At 51.3% G+C, this 20,215-nt stretch overlaps 1 protein-coding gene across 5 annotated transcripts in view; it reads right to left on the bottom strand.

The window, feature by feature from the left end:
* CAMTA1 (calmodulin binding transcription activator 1) overlaps positions 1 to 20,215 on the bottom strand; it is a gene marked incomplete at both ends in the record, with an annotated part of 245,308 nt that overhangs the window by 103,763 nt on the left and 121,330 nt on the right. For all 5 annotated transcript variants that reach the window (XM_084274547.1, XM_084274546.1, XM_084274550.1 and 2 more), the window contains one exon: positions 8,108 to 8,179. In XM_084274547.1, the coding sequence (XP_084130673.1) occupies positions 8,108 to 8,179 (72 nt within the window). The remainder of the gene's footprint in view (positions 1 to 8,107; positions 8,180 to 20,215) is intronic.

Below are 20,215 nucleotides of genomic sequence, written 5' to 3'. Positions count from 1 at the left end.
AGCTTGGAACTGCCAGGGGGGAGCGCTGGGCCCACAGCACAACAGCCCATCTCGGGCTCAGAGCTCTTCCCAGCAGAGAGCAGCGAGCACCGTAAGCCTAAAGGCAGCGGGTCAGGCAGCCTCATACCCCACACATCTTCCCCACACCACGATGGCTATTCCACACATCGACAACCCTCTCACTAGCGGTGACCTGACGGGCCCGGTGAACAGGCCTCGTTACCATAAATCCAGCAGTGCTGGTGCCAGCCTAACGGTGATATCCCACACGGATACTGTGCTGCATGTCCCCACGGACTGCAGGCTGACACTAGTGGAACACCAGTGACATGTTCAGGCCAGGCACTGCACCCGTCTGCCCGTCCGTCCCCCGAGTCCCATCCCACTGCCAAGCACGTTCTTTGCTGCTGCCAGGGGATCAGAAACACCTTCAAGCTTTCTCAGGAATCCTCTGCAACGTCTGGTTGTACAAGGAGGACAATGCGAAGACGCGTTCAATCCAACAGACTTACCTTGTGCTGGTTGCGTTATTGGGAAATCTAATTTCCCGGGAAGAGGCCATCCCATTTTACAGAGACTAAACTGATAAAAAGCTCAACCTCTATTTCACTCTATCTAAATCGTGCTTTCTTTACTGCTGATGGCTAATAACTCCGGAGCGAGCTAGCAGGCTGTCATGCGACATACGTCTTCAGCAGCGAGAGGAGCAGATGCAAACGGGCTGACATTTAACTGCAACAACTGCATGATAAGAAAAATCGCACACTTTTTCCTTGACAGAGAAAATGATGCCCTGAGGTACAATGCCTGCTCGGGTGGGAAAGCTGGTTAGGTCGGTCTCCTCCAGCTTTTGCCCCTTTGCTGCCACGTCAAAGAACACCAGTCCCATGGGAGATGATGACTGTGGTCTGCATACAGCATTCCACAGCTCTGGAGGTGGGCACATCATTTTACAGTGCAGATGGGGAACTCAGGGCTGTTAATAACCTTCACTGACTTTCACCTAGGGTAGAGTGCCACACAGACACCCTGACATGTGACATCACTGCATGGACCGGTGGCAGGGTGACAAAGGCAAAGCAAGGCAAGTGGGACGGGGAGAGTCCTCAGGGCGGGTGGGCATCACACATTCGTTAGCTGGGGGGGCAGCGCGGGGCAGCAGTGACAGCAGAAGGCAGCTGTTCACCAGAGAGGGAATAGACAGAACCTGCTTCAGGAATAAAAAATGATTTTGAGAATAAAAGCAACTGGGGTAATAAGGGAGAAGTTCACACAGGCAGAGAGACAGCAAGGAAAGCGTTCAGAACTGTGGGCACCTGGGCAGTGATTTATCCGAAACGCTTACAGAAACGTGCCTTAACAGACGAAATGCAAAGAGGGGGAACTCACTGCAGGCCAAAACACTGCATATTAAAGGAAAAAAATACCCCGTGTTGGAAGGAGAGACTTCAGGCTTGGCAGCATCTGCTACAAGTCCTCCGCTGCCCACGCCAAAACAAACTCCAGGCCTCTAAACTCAAATTGCAATTTGCTTCACTACAGAATTTCCAACCCAATCCCCAATTATGCCTCTCCAGCGAGGGCGAAACTTCAGCCGACGGTGTAATACATTCATGGACACCTGCAGGCCTAATAATTGACCAGGGACGATGTGGATGAGATCAGCAAAATTGCTGCATTGCTACTGCAAGCCTCAGTGTCCTACACCAGGAAAGAGCTTTGCTACTGCAAGGTGCATAATTTAATAAACCATTAACTCAAACCTGAGGTGAAGTAAATTCAGCGTATTATATATTTCAAAATAGCATTAGAATTCAATTTAAGTGTCACCAAAAGCCTAATCCTCAGTATACAGAGCATATTAATAAGTGTCTTGGAGCCTGTGGTTTGATTTAATTTCCAGCTGAGCTGTGCTGTCACATCACCGCCATCCCTGCCGCGAGGGTATCTTGGTGACAGCGTCACCGGTCCGAACCGGAGCAGAATCCGGAAAGTCACACGGTCCCGGGGCCTTATTGGGAGAAGAGGAGAAGAGGCAGGCACATGCTGGAGCAGGAGCAATCCAGCTCCCAGCTGTGTCACCTCCAGGTGCTGCCATCAAGACGTGGACGCTCCCCAGCGACAGCGGGGTCCTCGGTGGGTCCCCAGATTCCCACGAACCAGCTCTGCTCTGGGTTCAGGGGAGCGAGATGCAGGTTGGGTGAGGCAGCTGCTGTGGACAGGCCGGTGCCACATCCACACTGGGCCACCTGCATTATGCGCAAAGAGCCGCTGCTGGCCGTGGTGGGGTCTGTCCCCCCCTCATCTCCCCCCAAAGCCACGCCGGCAGCACGCGGCAGGGCTGCAGCGACCATAAAGCGACCCAGACGCTGCTTCCAATCCCCGAGCCAGGCGTAAAGCGCGAGTGGCGCATCGCTTCCAGCCACAGCCAAACGCATAAAGGCTGCTCTCCGCTCCTGAGGGAGCCAGCCATGATTCGGGCTTCCTCGCGTCGCCCCTGCGATAACTCCTCTCGATCAGCAGCCCAGGCACGTCCCACAGCAGTTTGGGAAATGCATCTCCTCTATAAATGACACCAGATTATTTAAGCAACAACTAAAGCACTCTGACTGCTTTTTAGTTTGCTCGCATTAACGTCAGTCTCCTCATATATCTGGGGAACGAATCCGGGATTTTCTTTAAAATGGTGGAGAGTGATACCAAAATAGCAGACTGCTCATCTAAAATAAAGTTATGTGTTTGAAAGGGCTGGAAATTGTTTTTTAATCACTGGCGTCTTTCTTCTGGAATATAATCTGCCGGCTATACGTTTGTGCCTTTCTATCCAATTTCTCAGGAAAATGCAGCAAGTGTGTTAATAAATAATTTATAAAAACATTACAAAAGATAAAGCACTCCTGCTAAAATGTTTCCAGCCTTCGAGACATCAGTTCATTTGTAATCCTCCCCTCCTCCCCTCCGCTGGAACATCAGTGGAGGTTTATTGCCGCCTTTCCCCGCAGTCCCGTTCCACTCATCCCGCAGGTGTCAAAACTCTTCTCTGTTTCAGAGATGCCCAGATGGGTAAGAGGGAATGCCCAGCCTAAGCCACACAGCCGGTTTATCTACTACAGACTCTTGTCAGGAGAAAGGGAAAGCAGCATCCTGGTTTATTGTCGTGGTGCCACGTGCGAGGGCGCGTGTAGAGCGCAGCCGCGCTGCTGGCCCCTCCGACAAGAGGGCTCTGCAGATGCTCCCTGGGCAGCTGTCCTTCCCTGGTGGCAAAGGGGACACGCTCCCCGCGAAGCCACGCAGGCGCTTCGCTCTGAGGAAGAGGTGGGAGACAGTGGGAGGAAGACAGCCTGTGCTGAGCTCTGCCTGAGGAGTTTCCCTTCAGAGAAGGTGCAGACTGTGAGAAGCTAACATCAGCAATTGAGTAACAGCTGAAGGGGGAAACACCAAGCAAAACCAGCTTGGACAGACCCTCCGGGTCCCTATGGAAAGGCTGCAGGAGTGGCCGTGGGCTTCAGTGGATGTGGCTGCTCTGAGAGCAAATCAGGGATGAGGAGGCAGGAAAAAAAATCAGTGTTGTTCTATGGGATCAGCCCCGGGCAAAGCACTGCAGGTACTGAGGTGCCATCATGGGACCAGCGGCCTCAGCAGCCCTGGCATCCCTCCTCTCCCTGGGCTGACCAGCACTGCTCGGGGGGCATCAGCCTACTGGAAATTCAGCAAAGATGAGCCAGCACCTGCAGGCAAGTGCCTTGACCAGGAGCTGCACATCAGCAGGCTCCCAGCCAGCGCCAGCAGCCGTGCTGCCTGGCCCAAGAGGCACGCTGCAGGCGCTTCCACGCTCAGCCGGCACGGCTCACAGGGCGCGGAGCTCCCGCTGCTCAGCTGCAAAGCGCCGGAGACGTTTCAAAGGCAGGGAGTGTCGGGCAGAGGAGAGTGGCTGTCACCACTCGTGACTTTCAGTGCCCATCACGGGAGCTGGCAGTGACAGCAGCCTGGGCAACGCAGGAATGATCGGGGGGGGAGATGAGGAAGTGCAGACCGGCAGCAGCTGGCTCCTCTCAGAGGAACAGTTCCTCCCAGGTTGATGTGAAGGCAAAGGAGAGAGCTCTTCCAGCAACGCTGCCTGCAGCATCACGGCTCTTGCTTCGGTTTTGTTTCACTAAAACACTGGAGTACAGCAGAGCGTGACATGACTTGCTACCCCTACAGCCATCTCCAGTGATAGTTACAACAAAGCTTTGGGGCGATTCGTGTTTCTGTGACGTGCAGGGCAGCAGAAAGGCTCGTGCAGGGGGGTGGCACAGTGGCACGCTCAGGATGCTGAACCAGGCTTGCACCAGTTAGGTACCCCACGCCATCCTCTGCTATCCTTCAGTCCACCCTTATTTCATCATACAGGCTAGAACCCACTCTGGTAAGATGTGCCAGCACAGCAGTAAGAGTTTATGACTCCTGCTAGAAAGAACACAAAGACTCATGATGCTGAGACCAACTTACCTCTTGCTCCCCAACAATATGGGGCCGATCTACAGTGCCCACATACCACACACGATCTCCAATGCTTTACTGCCCAGTCATTTCTATTTTACCCAAATGCAAAATAAAAACCCATTACTAAGCAAAAGTCTCAGGAATTTTTATGAGATTGTAATGCTTCCAATTTGTGTTGAAAAAGACCAAAATCCTCAAGCTGTCTGCTGCTCCTCCAGCCAGGGATGTGGAAGATGCTGCTGACACAGCGCAGCACAAGCAATTGGACTGGGAAACGCTGCTCTGCTGGGACACCATAAAAAAACCCCAGAGGGTAGGTTTTCCTCTTGCTTAGGACATAACAGAAAAATGGAGGCAAAAAACCCACATCAAGAACACCAGATTTCTGAAGGCCAGCTGCAGACATCACATAAAACATTTTCAGGCCTGGCTACTCTCTGCCAGAGCTTTTAGACGAGCTGCATTTTAGAGGGGAACACTCAGGGAACATCAAGCATCACTGCAGGCATCAGTAGCAATAAACTTCTGAATATTCCCGTGTATTGGAACGAATAATCTGGGAAAAACTCCCTCTGCAAACAGTAGCATTAAAAATTGAGTATCAAGAGAGCTTAAAGTGTCTCAATGTTGTGGTAAACCCTTGAGGAAAGGGAGGAAGAGACCCCAGCTGTGGAGCCTCCTATGTTAGGGTAACTCCACGTAGCAGGCACTGAGAAAACTGTTGCCACTGACAGTTCAAGCTGACGTTTTCAATGACAGTTTCAATGACAATTTTCGTTTCTTAACTCTGTGAGCAGTCTTCAGGGAGAAGACAGGTCCTGTCAATCATAAACAACAACACAAAGTTGTTTAAGTAAGAAATCAGAGACCACCATAAAATTAATGGCTACAGCCCAGTGTAAATGCACAAGAGAGACTGTGAGTTTCTGTGGCTTGAGTCGTGGCCTTTATGCTGAAAACACTAGTCTGAAAAGATCAAGAACAATTGTGTGGGGATTTTCAATCAATATCTAGCCTGACAATAGGATTTGGAGGAAGATCATCCCATAAAACAAGGGCGGCATCGCAGACTAATTGTATTTACTTCCTATTGACCAGAGACTCGCAGGCAGAGCGCTCCATACCCCAGGGAGGCACTACGTGCCTCTCCAAAACAGTGAAAATTGCCCATTTGCCTCTGTGAGCTAAAAAAGCCAAACCCTTTGCTGGAGGTTAATGTCAAACACTGCCCCACTGTACCCATTCTGAAACAGGAAAGTCACTGGTTGGGTGGTGTCGAAGTGGAAGATTGAAGCAGAGGCACAAAGCCCCTTCTCCCTCTCTCCTGGTCTCACTGTGGAGCTGCACAGAAATGTTGTGCAGACCTTAGAAAAGCATCATTGGTTTCTGCCCAAGGTCTTTTCTCTCTGGCTGCACAACCTTGAGCGCACGACTGAAGGATGCCCATTTGTGCCTGGGAGACGCTGTCATGAATCACAGACCCCTATTCCTCCCACAGCCAAGGCATGACATGTCCTTGTTTCTGACTGCCAGCACACCACATCCATGAAAAGACATCCTGCATCGTGTTTTACAGACAGGCTTCTAAGAAACGTACTTCCCATCCACTCACCTCAAGCCACAGCGATTCTTAGAGCAAGAAAGATGCCTAAACATGAACAGCCCCTGAACATGGACGAGCCAGAGCTCAGGGTGTAGGTAAGAAGATCATAGAATCACAGGGGTTGGAAGGGACCTGGAGAGCTCATGGGGTCCAACCCCTTGCCAAAGCAGCTCCCCAGCTCATACTGCACAGGGCGGCGTCCAGACAGGGCTGGAATCTCTCCAGAGATGGAGACTCCACACCCCCTGGGCAGCCTGTCCCAGGGCTCCCTCACCCTCACTGGGGAAAAGTTCTTCCCCATGTTGGTGTGGAACTTCCTATGCTCCAACTTGCAGCCATTGCCCCTTGTCCTGTCCCCACAGACACTGAGAAGAGGCTGGCCAATTCCACCTGCATCCCATCCTTAAGATACAGATAAACATTAATAAGGTCCCCCCTTAGTCTTCTCAAGACTGAACAGCCCCAGCTCACTCAGTCTTTCCTTATAGGGAAGATGCTCCAGGCCCTTTGAGGTCTGGTCCTACGGTGCTGCAATGCAGCTCACTAGGTAACCCCTTGCTAATGGCCACACAGCCAGGCCCAGCGACACACTGAGAGAGCTGGCAACAGAAATAAAAAGAAATAGGAAGCTCATGATGGAACCAGTGACCTGCTATTCCACCCACCGTGGTCCCTCTGCCTGCACAGGGCACAGGGCTTGGGAAGCGCTGCCGCTTCGTGCCGGCAGTTGTTCAGAGGGAACTGAGGGTTTCCTTTGCACTCTGGTGTCACGCCATCCGTCACGGGCACTGGCAGAGATGGATGCTGAACACTGGTGTGAGCAGCTGTCTGCTGCCCCAGGCAAACCAGGCCGTGAGTTTAGAGGGTTTGCTCAGTTTGTCACATCAAACTGTGAACTTGTACCAGCTTCTCCAGGCACCCCAACACCCCCGCTCCCCATCCTGCAGCTGCTGGGTGTGTGCCCCCACAGAAACAGCCCAGCACCTCCAGAGGCTGTGAGGAAAAGAGCCAAATGTCTGCAGGATCAGTGTGGCTGTGCTGTGTTTGCAGAGGAGTCACAGCTTTAGACACCACTCTCACCATGGCCCCAAAGCATCCCCCCTTCACACACACAGCTGAGACACACATGAACATCACAGAGCACAGGGACATTTTGTGCATCTTCCCTTGGATTGGGCCCACCGTCCTCAGTGGGGTGTGGGGCCCTTTCATGCAGCACTGAGTTCTGTTTTAATATGGAAGCACAATTGCAAAACCAGGGGAGAAAGGGATTATTTTCCATTTGCTGCTGGATAGAGATGTCACTTTCCTCAGACCTGTTTGTTTTCAGGACTGCAGGGGTTTAATCTTTACAACAATAATATTATTACACCATGTGTCAAATGCTGTTTTCTAACAAGAGAAAACAAATTACTCTCACTTTGTAAGCAAGGGTAACCAGTCAATAGTATAAACAGCTTGGCAAAGGCAGGGAGCGCATCTTGGTCCAGCGAACACCCACCCCAGGCTAATTCCTGCACAGGCACCTAAGCAAACCCACCCTGGCCCAAAGAGCCCCAGGGGGCATTAGGCCACAGCCCAAACACTGCAGAAATAAGAGGGAAAACTGCTCAACTCCTCCAAGGGCTTCCTCATGCCCACAACAGCCAGAAGAAACATCACCGGGTGACCCCAAAAAACTTCTTTAAGACTAAACTGCCCACCAGAGGAAAGCAGATCCACTGCCAGAAAGCTGGCTGGAAGGTTCACCCCAAATTTAAACGTATCACGGGGCTGGTTTCTCTCCCAGCACAGCTCCTGTGTCTGCCAGGGAGACACAGCGAAACCCAAAAGAAGCCTCTTGTGAGCTGACTCTGTTCAGGCAACAACTGAGCTGGCACACAACGGAGAAAAAACATGTCCCTTCAGACAAACACCCCCCCAAACACCGGAGCACAGCACGGCGACCGACGGTAGCGAACACAGCGACAGGGGCTGGAGCGAAGGACCCGCAGGGAGGGGAACTGGTCATCGTCCTACCTGCAGTAGCCAGTAGCACCTTCTGTGAAACGTGGGGATGATGGAGGAATGGACGTAGCAGCCGTACAAGCACTGGGGACACAAAAAGAGAGAGAGCAGAGTTGGGTTAGAGGAGGAAACCATTGGAAAGGTGGCAGCACCAGGGATGGGAGCAGCAGGGTACTATCTGCCTCTGGAGAGTGTCATTCCGATGCTGGTCCCAGCCTGCTAACACACAACACCAGATTACAGCACCTCAACCTTTCTTGGGTTCTTAAACATTGCTACAGGCTACCTGGGTTCATAAACTGTAAAAGTTGCTGTTAGGCATTTTATACAGCAAAACCCCAAAACAGGGTTTGGATTTTTTCATCTTTCAAATGAAACTCCCCTTCTCTGATTAAGTGATTAATGGAATCAGTAGAGTGAAGGAATTCTTTCTGCAGGAGAAAAAAATACCAGGTTTTCAGTATGTTAAAACTTCAGCACTGCTGCTGGCTGGAAGCTAAGCCTGGTGCAAACCAAACACACAAAACTGGTTTTAATTTAAAAGATCCCGGTACAATTCCTGTCCACAAGATTTGTTTATTATTAAGAAAGCAATATTATTCTCTGACTCTGCTGGCTTTTAATATAGCGCACAGGGGGGATGGGTGTGCCTGTAATGATATATTCTCCCATACTGAAGGTGATTAGTTTTCCTTAAATGTGAGATTGCAACAGCCCAGCAATCTGCTCACAGCTCTTCAGATATTTCCCCTGGAAGATTGTGGGACACATATATTTTAGGCATGGCAGTATTCTGCCACTACAAAAGGGGAAAAAAAGAAATAATCCAACTGCAGGGGATTTTTAAGGGGGATTTCCTTTTCTCTACTCCAGCAACTGCATGGATTATGAGGACTCTCACCATTAACATGCTCTTCACTCACTCGCAGCCCTGTTTGCACCCTACCATCCCGCCAGTCTGGGATGCAGCAGCTGCAGGACAACACAGCCCCAGGTCCATCCAGACTTATCAAGACTTTAAACCACATTAAGTGGGGGCAAAAGCAGGTGGGACTGGAAAACAGCAATCCCTACATCGTCATCCCAGTCATCTGCTGTTGCCAATATGGATGCAAAGGGTGACACACGCCATCACTGCTTTCCTGGCGCTGGCGGGGGGACCACCCATGCCATCTCCCCAGCCCAGGACACCAGCCTGAATACAAAGGGACTGTAAATCTCCACTGATAATCCTGGAAACAAGAACAAGCTTGCCAGCCCCAATGTCACTAGTGTGCCCCACAACAGAGAGAGAGGGGAGTGTGTGGTTAAACCCATGTGCTCATCGGTGAGCGCACGGGGAGGCCGGCAGCAGCATCCCCTCCCCGAGATCACCGCTCGCAAGGTCGGCCCGAATTAGGAAGGATTGAAGGGCTGCTGGCTGCTATCACCGAGTTATTTTTAAAATACAAATGAGAAAGATTAATAATGTTTTTAAATGTGTCAAGGGTACGTTCCACACTCGCAGAAAAGCAGCGGAGGAAAAAAGAAAACCTGCAGAAAATAATCCAAAGAAAAGCTTAACATTGAGATCCCAGCACTCAGCCCGGGGAGCAGCAGCGGCCGCTTGTGAAAGATAATCCCCGACAGCGACTCCGGCAGCGCAGCACCGGGGCTGCCCGAGGAGGGCTTGCACTGCCTGAGAAGGGCTTGCACTACCCGAGAAAGGCTTGCACTGCCCGAGAAGGGCTTGCACTGCCTGAGAAAGGCTTGCACTGCCTGAGGAGGGCTTGCACTTGCCTGAGGAGGGCTTGCACTTGCCTGAGGAGGGCTTGCACTGCTTGAGGAGGGCTTGCACTGCTTGAGGAGGGCTTGCACTTGCCTGAGGAGGGCTTGCACTTGCCTGAGGAGGGCTTGCACTTGCCTGAGGAGGGCTTGCACTGCCTGAGGAGGGCTTGCACTTGCCTGAGGAGGGCTTGCACTTGCCTGAGGAGGGCTTGCACTGCCTGAGGAGGGCTTTCACGTTCAGTTCTGCTGACTCAGAGCCAGTGTCCCCGCTTCGGAAAGCGGCATCTCCCTGTCTGAACACGGAGACACCCCAGTACAGCCTCACTCACAGCCCAGCACAGCCCCACTCACACCCCCAACGTGCTGTGGAGTCTATTGGAACTCCACAGGATCAAAGCAAGAGGCAATGCTGAGCTCCTCGTGGCTCACTGCAGCTGGCAGGGAGGAAAGCTGCTCTCCATCATCTCCAGCTCTGTCTCCCATGCAGCTCCAGAGGCATCAATACTGATTAGGCACAAGCATCCCACCCCCACCACACTGGTTTTCCCCATTTCAGCACACCTCACGACTCACAGGACCCACAAAGCATCCAGAATACACAAGTGGGCTTCTTTCTTTTCTTACATTTTACTTTCCCCCCACATGGCATGACGTGGGATCCATATCTGGGTTGAGTTTTTGGGGCTGGATGTTCAAACCTGGGATGAAGGGGACCCACCTGTTCCCACCGCCCCCTGCCTGGGAGAGGCAGTAGGCACCTTCTCACCGGCACCGCGTGCTCGTGCCAAGGAGTAACGGGGCTGCAGAGGGATGCCCTGCAGTGGGAAAAAGGGGCCCTGGAAACCCAGCTTTTGGAGAAAAGACAGGATGAGTGATGGCAGCAATAAAAACTACATTAATAGTGGGATAAAAAGGCGTAAAAAGTGTTTAAGATATAAATAGAAACCTCAGAAATCAGAGCTTCGTTGTTTTGGAGGATTTTCAAGGTTAATGAGTGAAGAGCTGTTAGATGACAGGAAATCCAGGGGTTGGTGGCACAGCACACACGGTGCCACGGGTGAGGGTGCAGAGAGGTGATGCTCCACGCTCGGCTCTGCACAGGACCGACACACAACGCTGCATCTGGAGAGGGGAATTACCTCCCTGGCTGGCCTTGGGAGATGGGGCAGCAGGGCACAGAGCAACTGCCTTGAGCTGAAGCAGTCTTCAAAATGACTTCCTGCTCACAACAGGCGAAGGGGTTTCATTAGCTGGGGTTTCTTTAACTGGGGAGGTAAAGCCGCGGAGGCCCCTGTGTCTGTGGCTGCGTTAATGCCAGGCTGGGCGCGCAGCCAACGCATTAAGTGAAATCGAATTCCTGAAACCAGCTTTAATCAGCAGATTTTTAAGGTTAGAATGACTCTCTCCTCTGGAAGGCTTGCCAAGGTTAATTCTGTCCTGAGCAGGCTGAAGTAATGGGCTGGACAGGGGAGAACATTTTTTTTTTTTCTTTCATGATTCTCTTTTAAGTTTACAAAATCTCCCTGAGACGAGAAATGGCTTTTCTGAGGCGTCTGAGGAGAAACGCCACTTCAGCAGCTTATCGACTGCTGCTTCAAGAACAGAGACCGGGATGCGAGCGGCTGTCACCTCCCAACGGAGCCACCCCCCCAGCCTGCACCCTGGCGAAGCCCCGAGCGGCACCGCCAAGGGATGCGGGTACCAGCACATGGGGATCACTCCTGTCCCCGCAGCGGGACGAAGGTGCCAGGGTGGTGGCAGCGGCACAGCCCAGCGCTGCACGATTAGTCCCTGCTGTTCACAGAGCTCCTCCTTGCAGAGTCCACGGCGCTGGGAGCCGCAGGGTGCCACACGTCACCCCCAAGTCCTGCAGCAGTGGGGGGGATCCCTCTGCGCTGAGGAGCAGCCCGAGAGCGACGCCCCTCACAGCTCCCCTTGGCCACCAACTCCCCCTGCCCCAGACGCACGCCTGAGCATCCCCACGCTGCTCGGCTCGCCAGCTCCACTTCACCATGCACCTCTTTAAAATCGATGGGTAATTAAAGAGAAAAGGGCCTTCTCTGGGCAGAGGGGAGAGTTGTTCAATTACAAGTGCCTACCCCTCCATTTATATGCAGTCTACATCTTGCGTTACCAGACTTCTGAAAACCAGAGGGGGTGGAAATCAAAGTATTAGTGGATTTTTTTTTTTTTATCCTGAGCTCCTTAAAGTGATTGTGGCTTCTTTAAAAATAATACAATAATGCTGAGGTGTTCTTCCTTAACAAGAACACCTTGGGGATGGAAGTAGGAAAGTAAGAGAATCAAAAATTCAAGATAGGGTTGGACAGGCTTTGAAATTCTTCTCCCCAGTGAGTTCCACTAGTGGATATTTAAAAAAAAATAAATAAAAACCGCCTAGATTTTGTTCAGATTTTCACACTGAATCCCCAATTCCCTTAATAAGAAGCTAAATCAATCTTTAGAGAACAAACCACGTAAGACCTATGGCTCTAAATTATTAAAACATACTCGAGTAATTTTATGGTGTAAGGTTTCCACTTCCAAGACCTCAGCAGCCCGCAGACATTGCAAGCAGGATCCATACAGCTGTTCTGAGACAAGGACCATGTCCTCTGCCCATGGGCTTACAGGGAGGCTGGGATGGACCAGGCTCTGTGCTCAACACCACGGGCACAAGCTCCTGGCACAATGCCTTTGCTGAGCAGCAATGCCCTGAGTGCCAGGCATGAGCTGTCCCCTCCCTGTCGAGGGGCAGTTGTGCCGGCATCCCTCTCTCTGACAGCCAGTTTTTAAGGTCCTCCTTGTTCTTTCCAGAGAGGAAAGAGGGAGGAACACACTTGCCAGGAAAGGGCACACGTTCCCTGTGTGAACCCAAATGGCACAGGATTTGCACTGAGATCCCCAGTCAGTCTTCTCAAACACACACGCTCACAGCAACAGCAGAAGAAATGCCCCAGAAATGGAACGTGACAACCAGAAAAACACAACCTAAACCATGGTTTAAAAGGAAAAGGAAAAGCAGCATGAAATCATCTATATAGGGGATATGAAATTCCTGATGGAAAGGCCCCTGAGTAGAAGCCCAAGTCAAACAGTCACCAAATACCCCAGGAGACACAGCAAGGGAAACCTCCAGCCCCTCCTGCTGCCTGGCCACGTGCTCCCACACGTGCCAGCTTTGCTCAGCCCTCTGCTCTGCGTCGGAGTGACCATCAAAGGCAGGTGCACCCCTGGAGCTGGTTCCCTAAAATCCAACATAATGTTATCCCTGGCCCCCAGGATATCAAAACCCTGGCAGGAACATAATGCTGATGTTTAACGAACCAGGGACGGGGACAACAACTGCTTTGATGCCCATGGCACCAGTACTGTGGAAGAGCTGCTGCCCTTTGCTCTTGGGGTGCTGTTGAGCAGTGCATACTCCGTCCAGCTGCTGGTCCCACACCAGATCAGCACCCAGGATCTCCCTCTGCAGCTACACCCACAGCTTCAGAGCTTCACCATCTCCATCAGCGATCGGCACTCTGCTCGCAGCAGCAGATCAGACCTCGTGGGAAAGCTGAGTGAGGGGTCAGGGTGATCCTTCTCACCATCCTGATGGCAGGCACAGGTCTGAACCAGCGGCTGTGCTCGAGCCCAGTCAAGTTCTGCCCTGAGCAGGGACTGCAGCCATGCCATGGCACACAGGCTGCATCTGCTACGGGTTTCTCAGACGTAGAAGTGACAATGAAAAAGCAGTTTCTGAGCTCTCACACCGGTGTCCTTCAATGCAGTAACCCGTGTTTCAGAGATACCAGTCAAAACGCAGCCATAAAACCCACTCTGCCATCCCCATCGCTGACTCTCCCGTGATCTGTTCATACAGAAGCCACCGGTATCCCATTCTTCTCACCAACCTTTCCATACCCCAGCAGAGGCACCATCCAATCTTCCTGAAATCCGCTTTCTCTGCATTTCATACAAATCACAACCAGAGGAGTTTGTTAGCTGTTTGCAGCAGCACATTTGTTTTACATTTAGGAGCCATTTTCCATCTGTAACAAGTACCCACAAAATTCTCTGCTAAACCTCCGCAACCAGAGCAGAGCAGGGTTGGAAAAGCAAAGCAACTGAAAGCCTCAAGTCTCTCACGTGAGCTGCCTCTCTGCCACCAAATTAGCAATCACTGGGGAAAACCCTCGCCCTGGATGTGTGTCACCTCTCCTTCCAAACAGACCTGAAGGAAGCACCCTGTGAGATCGGGTTATCTTGCAGCAGATGGTCCTTCCTTCAGGACCGGGATGCTAAAGGCACAGACACGTTCCAAATCCATTTAAACATCAGATTAGGCTCACCCCTGTCAGCCGGGGAGCTGGGAGACAGCAGCAGCTCCCGCCTGCTCCATTAATCAAAATTCAGCAAGAAAAGCCAACGTGATGCTATAAAAGCCCCTGACTCGATGCCAACACCACGCACGGGGAACCTAATGCCATCAATCTTACTTCTCCTCCTCCCAGCAGTGAGATGCGGCTGGGGAGGGGAAGAGGAGCAACAACAGGGGCTCGGCCAAGCGAGCAGAGAAGTGGTTTCGACAGCTCTCGAGGGGCAAAGTGACGCCGGCGACACCGAATCAAGGGGGACGTGACAGAAACCGGCCTCACTGGTTTCTCCATACAGACCAGTGCTGGTTCAGCTTTCTGCCACAGGAATCACCCAGGGGCAGGCAGGCTGTGCCTGGGGGTCGAGCTCTGATCTAAAGAGGGAAGAAAGCAGCATAATGCCTTCAACATTTCCCGTTACTGCAACGAATCTTCACCTAAAGCACTGCTAAATGTGTTTCCTCACTCCTGATCTCAGTGAGACACAGACATTAGACAGGTGGGGATTTTCCTCTGACGTTTACAGACAGTCACTTTGATTCAGCAAAGCGCAAAGAACGTGCTCAGATCCCAGCGCCGGCCTGATCTGCACTGCTGGCACGGCTTGCCTGCTATTGATGTCAACTCAGCTTAAGCAGTTGCTTACAGTCTGCAGGCTTGGGCAAGGAGCTGGCTTGGGCAAGGAGCCCCTACACAGCAAATGCAGATCACAAAAACACCTTAAAATTTGGTTGCTAAATCCTAGAGAATCTGTCCCGTGATGCTTGGGCTGCAGCATCACCACGTCCCCCCTGCAGCATCAGGGCACACGCTGCCACTCAGGCATTTAGACTGCCACAAGAACTCTGGTTCTAGTCCAACTGGCTCTTTCTTGACACGTTTTGACCCCCCCAATGCCCTTGATGTCACCAGCAGTTATACCTAGATAACAACTTCTGGATGGAGCCCAGGGACCTCGGCTGACGGCTAATCAAGGGAGGAGATTTACCGCAGCCTCAGAATCTGGAGCCAAGTTCTATTCGTCGCAGGACCTTGTCACTTCTGCAAGCCATTGTTACCAAATACTGCTCTGTTTACCTCAGGACTTGTTAGAAAGCAATTTTTGAAAAGTTCAATATTTAATGAAAATATCTAAATGTTTAATGGGTTCTTTTCCAAACCCTGTTTTCCCTCTGTGGGATTCTGCAGCTACTGCAAGGGTTCCAGGTTTTAACTTTCCTACTGATTGAAATTATTCTAAGGACATGGGTGGATCAATGTGTATGAGGTGACGCATCTTAGCATCTCCCCTTGACTCCCCCAGTGAGCGCTACTTCCTGCAGCTCTTGTCTTCAGACTGCATTGTGCTGATGCATGTAAAAGAGAGGCACTAAACCTCGTTACCCGCTTGATACTAAAGGACAGTGATGCCTCCTCCCTTAACACATTGGTGGGCTTTTCCCTGGTGTGCTGCTGTCGCAGAGGTTTGCTGTTCAGGTGGCACAGGGAGGGAAAGAGGATGGTGGTTCCACCTGGGCAGAACCTCCATCGGGTCCACACTTTCCCTATCCCACCGCCGAGGGTGCACGTCCCCTCACTCTCCTCCCTGGCAGCCTCCAAGCTTCCACCAGCACCGTCTGCCGGCGACTGAGTCCTCTAGCACTCAGGCGCTGATCTCCTGTGTGCAGCTCAGTAGCAAACTGCCATCCATGGTGGAGCCTTTCTGCCTCAGCCTCCCTCCATCCCAGGGAACCCGGACACAGACTCGAGCATGCTGAGAAATTCACCTCTCCCTCAGTGCGAGCAGCACGCTGGCTGGCTGAGCCCCCACCGCAGGCTGAATCACAGGATCACAGAATCACAAGGTTGGAAGAGACCTTGGAAGATCATCAAATCCAACCATTCCCATCCTAAGCTAAACCAGATCCCTAAGTACCTCATCAACCCTTCTTTTGAACACATCCAGGGAAGGTGACTCAACCCCCTCCCTGGGCAGCCTGTTCCAGCCCTGACAACTCCTTCAGTAAAACATTTTTTTTCTAATATCCAATCTAAACCTGCCTTGGCCCAGCTTCATGCCATTTCCCCTTGTCCCATCTCTTGTCACCTGGCTGAACAGACCATCGCCCACCTCTCTACAACCTCCCTTCAGGTAGTTGTAGGTGGTGATAAGGTCTCCCCTCAGCCTCCTCTTCTCCAAGCTAAACACCCCCAGCTCCCTCAGCTGCTCCTCAGAGGATTTGCCCTCCAGCCCCTTCCCCAGCCTGGTTGCCCTTCTCTGGGCTCACTCCAGGACCTCAATGTCCTTCTTACGGTGAGGAGCCCAGAACTGCACACAGTACTCGAGGTGCAGCCTCACCGGTGCCCAGTACAGGGGCACAATTACCTCCCTGAAACAACACGGCAGCTCGCTACACACCAGCTATCAACCCCTGAATGTTTTATACTGGAAATTCTTTTAATAAGAATACTTTAAATATTGATGCACAGAAATGCCTGTGGCCGGTCCAACAAGCAGCGACAGCTCTGCCCTCAGCACGCTCTGCAGCAGCCCTGCCGCCTGCTCTGCACCACGGGCAGCACCTGCAGGGCCCCGGTGAAGCTCCAGCCCCGCTGCAGCCAGAGCGAGCTCTGCTGTCACCCACAACATGCCCAGGGCTCCGACACCCTTCCCAGGCTGCCCAAACCACGTCCTGCACAAAGGCATGAGCTGGAAAGCACGAGGCCTCAGTGTCCCAGAAGCAAACACCAGTCAGCGGCTCCGCAAGCGCAACACTCGGTGTGGATTGTCTCCTGTTTGTGACGTTGTCACCTGTGGGATGATTCCACAGGAGCTGCCCAGGGCAGACTGCTGCTTCCTCAAACTGGTACCAGCAACATGCAGGCATCTGGGTTATCCTTGAGCTTTGACTAAGACCCATCACAAAATCCTCCGTGCGGGATGTAAGAGAGAAAATCCCCCACGCAGCCCTGCTGTGGGATCAGGGGTATGTGACCCCCCCGCACACCCACCTGCAGCAGCTGCTGGCTCATAAGCATGTATTGCTTTATTAATATGGGGATACCTTAATCTCAGTCTAATTTCACCTTTAGGGAAGCTGCATCCCGAGGCTGCCAGGAGTGAAAACCCTCCAGATGCAGCGGTGTAATTTGTATTCAGAGCAGCAGGTCTATCTGTCAACATGTTTGTCTCCCCTATCTGCCAACTCTTATTTATAATCCCATTCAGATTAATGAATGACAGTAGTTCTCATCACAAGAAATCTGATTAATCAATTTAAGTGCTTAATCACCCCAGCCCCGGTGAGAACTGTACGGGAGGGATGCTGCCTGGATAGGGACAAAGTTGAGTCGTGGGAGGAGGACGTGGCAGCTTTCCCTTGGGGAGCATGCACAGGATCCTCAACAGACACACGAGCTTTCCAGGAGCTGAGAGTTTCCTTAGGGCCAGTGGTTGGCACATTAGTCATGAAATATCCTTTTCAAACCACCTCCTCATCTGACACGAAGGGCTTCCTCCACACTACCAAAACATAAGCATTAAAAGCCCACAGGGGATGACCCTGGCAATGCTGCTGGGCATCCCAGAGGCCCCTGAACCACTCCGAACCACGCAGTGACCTAGCCAGGCATCCTGCTCCTAAATTGGTCCTGCCCATCACCTTCTTTTACCACAAAGATCCCCATGGCTTGGCTACAATTTGCTTGAATGTTCTAGAAACATTTACAGGGTTTTCTAGAGACCTGGGAGATGTTTCAGATGATGGGTAAGAGCATGGCTCTCACACTGCTTCACGCAAGGACTGTGCAGCACCAGGGCGAAGGGAGATAATCCAGGTGTCGGATGGATACTCGAGGGATGCCAAAGAGATGAAGGACGCCAGACAAAACCCAAACCGACCTGGTCTCTGCAGCTGAGAAGCTGGAGCTGGCACAAAGAGAGGACCAGAAGAAAGCTTTTGGCTTGATTCAAAAGAATAAAGAACAAGCAAATAAAGTTCACACTGAGCTAACAGGTTTACCCATAATATTAATGGAGAGAACCAACTGTTTAGGGAGCGGTCTGGGAGAGAGAAAGAAACCAAAGTTTAGAAAACAAGGCTGAACGACTCAATTCAAACCAAACTGGAAACTGCCCATCTGAAATAGCAAAGGTTCCATCCTAGGAGAGACTCTGGGAGAGGTGGGTGGTCTCGTTCCAGCTCCTGCTCCCAGCTGCTGCCCCGAGACGCACACTCGGGGTCCCTGCACACCCGGGGTCCCCGCACACCCTCCCGGCTCCAGCAGCTTGTGCAGCCACACATCTCCCTCACACGGGGGGCTAGGGACTGTCACCACAAGGTTAGAAGAATTGTGAGCTGGAGAATCGTGGAGGGTATTAGCGTCAGGCTGAATTATGATCACAATACACAGAAGTATTTTATATTTACTCTCTTTTAGAAATGTTATAAAGACAATATAATGAGAACACTGCAAACAAGTCAAGTGTTTTCCTCCTAATCTGGCAATAAAAATATGTCAAAGAAATGCCTAAAATCCTAATAGCAGAACAAAGCAACAAGGAAAAACAGGCTAGGCTATGACAGGATTTAGCTGTGATTTTACTCGAAGGCTTTAATCATGTCTACCTCAACACAAAGGGAAAACCAGGTATGAACCTGGGCAAAGTATTAATGTCTGCGTTGGTCCTCTCAGCTGTGAGGGGGCTGAGACCAAACAGATTAGCGAAGAGAGGAAGAGGTCTAAATACATTTATATCTGAGGAGTGCTGCTCAGAAAAGGATTATGGAGCTGGTCTTAGTGGGGATGGGACTGAGGTAGCAAATGCACAATTATAAAAAGATTTAGAAAGCGATTAGTCATCCCATTTTAACATCTGCTCCGAGAGAAGAACAAAGGGTTTCTTGATTAAATTAACGTCTGATAAACTTAGAATGAACAAAGAGGAAATAATTTTTTTTCAGGGGGCAGACAGGCTTTGGAAGTCAGCACCGTGGAAAAGAGGGAGCTCGGTGCTGGAGACGGATTGCAAAGGGCTGAATAATTTAGCGACTGGGAGCGCAGCGGAGCTGTGCCGAAAGCCGGGGAAGAGGCATCAGCAGAGAGAGCACCAATTCCTCTGCTGACCTGGATCTGGATTTTAGCCTGGGTTCCTGTCGGGATGCTCTCAGCTGTGCTGAGATCGGGTAAACAAAGACAAGTCTAGCAAACGCAACTTATAGCCAATGTATAAACACCTCAAAGGACATTTGGGAGCTGTTAATTATATACACAGTTTTATCTTGGATTAATTTTGTGCCAGAATGGACCAGGCGCCTCAACTGAACTCTTGTTTGGCAGCATCTCCTGAGCACAGCAAGCCCTGGAGTCATCACGCTGCGCTGTGCCTCTGCAAGGACACGTGCAGGCAGCTCGGAGATACCCAGGTTCTTGGCCCTGCTCTTTCTGTCACTTGCTTACACTGAAGACCAAATGCCACTAAAGTTGATGACCAAGCACTCAACACATGTCCCTCCCTGCCTGGTTCTTTGCAAAGATGGCAGAACTCACATTACAGCATCAGAAACTGCGAGCAGAGAGAGCGCGCGGCAGCGGGGAGCCCTGTCGGCATCCCGGCCTGGAGCTCTAGGAGCTGATCTTCCCTTCTCCTTTCAGAAGTTCAGCAGCTCCTGAATCCTGCAAACTGAACCTAGGCACACAGAAAACTTGGAAGGACCTGACCTCCAAACCTCCTTCCAACCAATCCCTTAATTAAAAAGCATTTACACAACCTAAAACAAATTATTGCCTATGCCAATCCCAACTCTTCCCTCTCCAATTTAAAATCCCTAGAGCTTCACTATCGCTCACACGCAATGGCAGGAGCGAGCGCTCAAGAATGCCCTTCTGGACAAGCTGTTGCAGAAATACTAAGTTTATATTGCTTGCAAGCAACTTATAAATATTTCATCCCTGTCCCAAAAACCCAAACAGCAAAGCATTAATTTCTCAAGATTAGTGTGCCTAAATTTAC

Source organism: Gallinula chloropus (genome assembly GCF_964237585.1).
Source record: "Gallinula chloropus genome assembly, chromosome: 23".
NCBI lineage: Eukaryota > Metazoa > Chordata > Aves > Gruiformes > Rallidae > Gallinula > Gallinula chloropus.
This window is presented reverse-complemented; position numbering and strand designations above follow the sequence as displayed.